Source organism: Rhipicephalus sanguineus, chromosome 8, assembly GCF_013339695.2.
Source record: "Rhipicephalus sanguineus isolate Rsan-2018 chromosome 8, BIME_Rsan_1.4, whole genome shotgun sequence".
Taxonomy (NCBI): Eukaryota; Metazoa; Arthropoda; class Arachnida; order Ixodida; family Ixodidae; genus Rhipicephalus; species Rhipicephalus sanguineus.
The window spans coordinates 92,255,019-92,261,018 of record NC_051183.1 but is presented as its reverse complement, the minus strand read 5'-3'; the positions used below and the strand labels follow the sequence as shown (position 1 = coordinate 92,261,018).

At 52.0% G+C, this 6,000-nt stretch overlaps 1 protein-coding gene across 1 annotated transcript; it reads right to left on the bottom strand.

The window, feature by feature from the left end:
- Nucleotides 1-3,748: 3,748 nt before the first annotated feature.
- On the bottom strand, nucleotides 3,749-5,869 carry LOC119403379 (uncharacterized). The gene has a single exon (XM_037670320.1). It carries the CDS (start codon nucleotides 5,867-5,869, stop codon nucleotides 3,749-3,751), a length of 2,121 nt encoding a protein of 706 aa, XP_037526248.1.
- Between the last annotated feature and the right edge of the window lie 131 nt (nucleotides 5,870-6,000).

Here is a 6,000-nt window from a genome sequence, read left to right as displayed (position 1 = left end):
ACCTGTGGCTGCAATTACCGTATTTACTCGCATAATTTGCGCACTTTTTTTCGCGAATTTGGAGCTCCGAAAAGGGGGTGCGCAAATTACGCGGAGATTTCGCGAGCACATCTGAAATAACGCACAATATATAGTCCTAACACGCGCGATATAATACATTAAAGAAGAAAATAAATTATTGCGCAAACGAACGGTTTTTAACAGAATTAGCACGTACATTAACCAGCCAGATTCGGTCATGCACGGTCTAGTCAGAATCACTGGTTGAGAAGTCCGACTGAGAATCATCGCCGCGGCCGCTGTCGCCGCTTTCCCAAAGCGCGTCGTCCTTGGTTCCGTCGAGTGCGTTGAGGCGTCTTCTTGAAGCTCTTCGCGACAATGCTGGGAGTGACGAGGTGCCACAGCACGGCGATACCGGTGGGCCTAAGCTCTCGCACATATTTGAAAAGGTATTTTTCAACGGTAGGAAACTTCCCATGCTTCGGTCCTCGGAACGGTCTCCTTCCCGGTCTTGTATTAAAAAGCGAACTCGTCTGCGGCACGGTTCCCGTTTCCTTAGCTTGAATTTTGCCGAATAGTTATTGTAGCCCAGCGCAAGAGAACAGTGAAAACGCAACTGGCTGATCGCGAAACCTAAACTTCCGAGATCAACGAAGGCTGCGTCGCAGCGCGGACGCAGAGGAGGAGGGTCAGCGCGGGAAAATGTTGGCGCGACTGGCCCTCGCACGCCTCCGATGCAGAAAGTAGTCCGTGCCGTGTCGCGTGCATGCATTCTCACGGCGGGAGAGCGCTCGAATAGTTCCGACAACCGGTGAAGAGGTTGGTACGGTCTCGGTGGTTTCCGGAGAATAGAACGAAGTAATCGGAAGAAGGGACTTCGCACTCGCAGCCTGTCTTGTGTATGACTGCGCTCGCCTGCTCGGTGAGGGCCGCGGGGCGCGGCCGTCCAAAGTTTCCCAGTGCGCGCGCGCCGGCGAGCTGGCTCGAGCGGGGCGGGGAGCGCAAAATATGCGAGTAAATATTTTTTTTTAGCAAAGCTGGCTAAATATTAGGGGTGCGCAAATTATGCGAGGGCGCAAATTATGCGGGTAAATACGGTAGTTGCCGGAAAGATGTATCGCCAGGTTGCTTCAGTGGCGCAAAGTGTTGTGTGGTCCGATACGTACTCGTTTCACACAAGCAGGTTGATGAAAAATAAGTAATGGGAAAACTTTAACTGCTTCACAGCAGCTTTAGAACGAACAATTGTCTCGAGGGACAGTCCGAGACGCATGAATATTTATTGATATATACTGAGTATGTGCAGCACAATCTTCGTTTCATTGAGTTGCACATACTCAGTATATATCAAGACATGTACAAACTATATTTAAGCTTCGGACAGGCATTTTATGCATTTTTAATTACGGGTATATCGAACTATTTAGCGATGCCCTTTGATTCCGATGTATGCGAGTTTTACTGTATATACACTTAGCCGACAGTGTGCATTTGTAACACATTGGTCGGTTCAGAGAAGCATTATGTGGTGAGGAGCATTGATTTTCCTGGCGTACATTTTTTTTTTCATTATATGATATTTAGGAGATGTTCTTTTCACTGATGATAGGATATGTGAAAAGCACAGCAATGAAAAAAAAATATTTCATAAACAACAGCTAGGCAAAAAAAGTTATTCACAGTGGCGTTCCATATATCGCGGCTTGATACCGCACGCATGCGATGGGAGCCATGCATGCATGTGCGACATATATCGGTTGAGGATGGCCTAGATCCGTCACCACGATGCGTTCGGTAGGCACCGGGAACTCCACTGATCTGATGAGAAAATAAGCAATCTGCATCGCTGCGCCTAGTATATGTAAATAACGAGGACCCGTGGTCGTAGATCAGGAACAAGTCTTTACTTAATGAAGGCTAGCTCCGAATCCCCTCTTCGTTCTCCTCCTCGTTTCCTCCCTGTCCCTACCCCCAAGACTATGAGCCACTATTCTATTTTCAACATCCTCCGAGGGGGAGAGGACGAAAACGTTACATCAGTCATTTGCGGCTTCCATTACACACAGCTTTTGCACCGGCCGGTTCACCACGTGGCCCGTAGCCAAACGTACGGAGCAGGCTCTAGCTACCCCGTCTCGGCCGGGATGCAGCGACGTCACTCGCCCGAGTTTCCAGAACATCGGAGCAGTGTTGTCCTCGTTCACTATCACAACGTCGCCTATGTGAATCGGTGAGGAACCTTGTTCTGGGCGGCAGTGCGCTGATCGCAGCTGTAGTAAGTAGGCATGTTTCCATCTTCGCCAAAGCTCTGTGCTGATCCTCTTCCGGTACTGCACTCGTCGTTGTAGCTCAGCGTGAGTTGATGTCTCAGCTGTGACACCCGGCTCCGGCATGGCGATGGCTCGCTTTCCGAGCAGAAAGTGCGCCGGAGTTAAAGGCTGCAATTCATTTGGGTCATCCTCCAGGTAGCTCAGGGGTCTGCTGTTGATGACGGCTTCAACTTCGCATAAAGTGGTCATGAGGCCCTCTACATCAAGGCTGCTACGCCCCAAGGTCCGCTTCAAAGAGTTTCGTAGTGCGGATAAGGCACTCCCACCATCCACCCCACCAAGGAGCTCGTTCCACAATAAATTTCCACTGTATGCGCGTGGTGGTGGCGTGCTCTTGCAACGCAGGGATGACCGCCTTGAAACTCCGTGCACAAGAGCGAAACGTTAGGGCGTTGTCCGAGTACACCACGGCTGGAACACCTCGCCGCGCAACAAACCAACGAAAAGCGAGAATCGTGGTCGCCGTTGTCATGTCGGAGGTCAGCTCGAGGTGAATAGCTCGTGTCATGGCACATGAAAATATCAGTATGTAAGACTTGTTTGAGTTCTCAGTTGTGCGAACGTAAAGTGGCCCGCAATAGTCGATGCCAACAACCGAAAATGCTTGAGCCTCGGTTATTCTCTCTGGTGGCAATGGTGCTACTGGAACAGACACTGCCGTCAATCGTCGTTTTCGGCACGGTAAACACTGCGAAAGCACATTTTTTACTGTCTTCCTGCCCTTCAACACCCAGAATCTTGCCCGTACTTCAGTCAGGGTGAGCTCGATGCCGCCATGAAGCGTGCGGACATGAGCAGCCTGAACAATTAGTGTGGTCAACTTGGGTTCGGCGGGCAACAGAATGGGATGCCGGATGTCAGGACTGGCGTTAAGCAGGTCGAGCCTCCCACCAACACGGAGGAGTCCATTTGTATCCAGGAATGGGGCCAGGCGAAGAACCGATGACGTTGATGGCAGCCTTTTTTCTTTCTCAAAAAGTCGTATTTCGGCTCCGAAATACTGATCTTGCACGACTCTAAGCAAATAACGCTCGGCCTCTTCAAGTTCTAAAGTCGTGAGCGTTCCACTGCGGGGAGGGCTCCTTCTCGAAGCGTTGTGGACGAAGCGCTGTACGAAAGCAGTAACGCGCAAAAGCCTATTGAGCGAGCTGAAATCTTCCGCACGCACAATTGAAGTCCTCGATGAAACAAGCGATGGACAGATTGTCGTGGCTGTCTCATAGAGAGGCTCAATGTCTCTGTCGTTCGGAAGTTCATCCAGCTTGAAGCTGGGAATCGGTCCTGGCGTTGAGATCCAAGGGGGACCATGCCACCATTTATCTGACTCCAGAAACGCTTTGGCAGACACGCCACGGGTGAGTAGATCGGCAGGATTCTCGCCGCTGCTGCAATGCGCCCAGGTGTCGGGATTAGTGAGCTTAGATATCTCGGCCACACGATTGCTGATGAAAAGATCGATTTCTTGTTTTTGCTCGGATCCAGTGAAGAGCGACGAGAGAGTCGGTCCAAAAATGAGCGGATGCCTGCTGGAGACGTGGCACGGACCATACGTACTCCGCTAGCCGTGCTCCACTAACGCAGGCCATCAGCTCCAGTCGAGGCAGGGACATCGTCTTGAGCGGAGCGACGCGACTTCGGCTGATGAGCAATCGTGTGACGCATGCCCCGTCGGCAGAAAGCGCCCGAACGTAGATACACGCACCATAAGCCTTAGGACTGGCATCATTAAATATGAGCAGTTCAAATGCCAGCTCTACGCTGCAGTCGTGCAGAAACACGTAGCGAGGAACCTGTGCCTGGACATCTGGCAACTCGGTGCACCACGCGTTCCATGCAGCTTGTACTTCATCTGGCAGCGTGTCATCCCAGGAGTGCTTCCGCTTCCACAGGTCCTGGAAAATTAGCTTTCCTTTCACGGTGAATGGGGAGAGATAACCAAGCGGATCGTAAACGCTGGCTACGGTTTGAAGGATCGTGCGCTTGGTGGCCGGTCTGTTTGCGGCGAAGGAGGCTGCGTTGCGCACTGTCAATGCGATGGTATCGCCTTTACGCTCCCACGGCAGGCCCAAAACCTTCACGAGATGGTCATCTCCTGCTTCAGTCTCAATGGCCACGTTATCTTGGATAAACTGTTGCTTTAGCAGGTCGGAGTTCGATGCCCATTTCCGTAACTCCATGCAGGCGTCAGCGAATATGGCGCGTGTTTCCTGGTATACAGTCATGGCTTGTTCCGCCGTGGACACCCCAAGGATGAGGTCATCCACATAAAACGCCTTCTCCAGGAGGGACACTGTCACAGGAAATTTTTCCCGACACGACGCTAAATGATGGCGAATCGTGGCGGCAAGCAGAAAGGGACTTGATGCTGCTCCGAAAGGGACCCTAGTCATCCGCCATGCGACAATGGGTGGGCTGGGCTCTTCCTTGGTTGGCAGTTGCTGAACCCATAGAAAGCGTAGCAAATCGCGGTCTTCTGGACGAATGAGCATTTGCAGATAGGCTTTCTTGATGTCTGCCACAAGAATCACTGGGTAGCAACGAAAGGACAGCAATAGTTGCACGATGTCAACACCAAGCTTCACCCCTTTCGATAAAACGTCATTCAGGCACGGTTTTCCGACGACATGAGACGACGCGTCAAAAACCACCCGGAGCTTGGTGGTCACTGCATCGCGACGGATGACAGCATGATGCGGCATGTAATAAATGTTAGGGCCTGGAATTTGCTCTTGATCAACTCTTTCGGCATGACCATCCTTGAAATAAGCAGTGATGGCTTCGTCGTACTGTTTCAGCAGGTCGGGCTGTTCCCTGAATCTGTTCAGCTGCATATTTAGTCGACATGCTGCAAGCTGTCTGTTGTCACTACCGGCCGGAATGCCAGGCTCCTGCATCATCAGGGGCACTTGGTAACGACCAGCTTGCTTGCTCAGACAGTGCTCAAATATGTCGAGGTCAGGGTTGTCTTTTACCGTACTTGACCACCGGTTCTCACTACCAATAGTGTCGAGGCGCCACATAGCCGATTCATTGCACTCTTGATGAGAACCACCAGCCGATAAGAAAAGGGCACTAGTTGCTGTAGCTTCGTAGTGCGAGCTACTGCCCTGCACAGTCCACCCGAACGACGTTTCCACGGCAGTGAGTTGCTCGTTGAGGCGATCAATCTTTCCAGTGGCGACCTTCCAATAAGCGTCCGAGCCAATTAATATGCTGACGTCCTCTGGGCGCCAAGTTTCCGGGTCAAACATGTCCGCAGCATCATACCTCCGGGCGCTCAACAGCTCGAGCACTTCAATGTTCAGCGGTGGACTTGTCACGGTGCACACTTCGGGGACTTCCAGTGCTTCCAATGTGACGGTGCTGCCGTTAAATCGTCCACGCAGCGTGACAGAGACGCGTCGACAACGTAAATGATTCCGTGGCTTGGCATTTCCAAACGTTACCAGTGAGAGCTCTTCCGTGCCAATGACTTTACACTGCAATCTCTTGGCCACGTCGGTGCGGATGAATGAACGCTGGCTGCCGCTGTGAAGCATCACACGCACCAGGAGCTGTCGTGGTCCGCTTTCAGCCCAAACACGGCCCGTCTGAAGCAGCACCGACTTGGCTTCTGTAGCGCCAGTTGACGCCGTAGTTACCGTCGGTGAGGGTAGAGCCGGACGAGCCG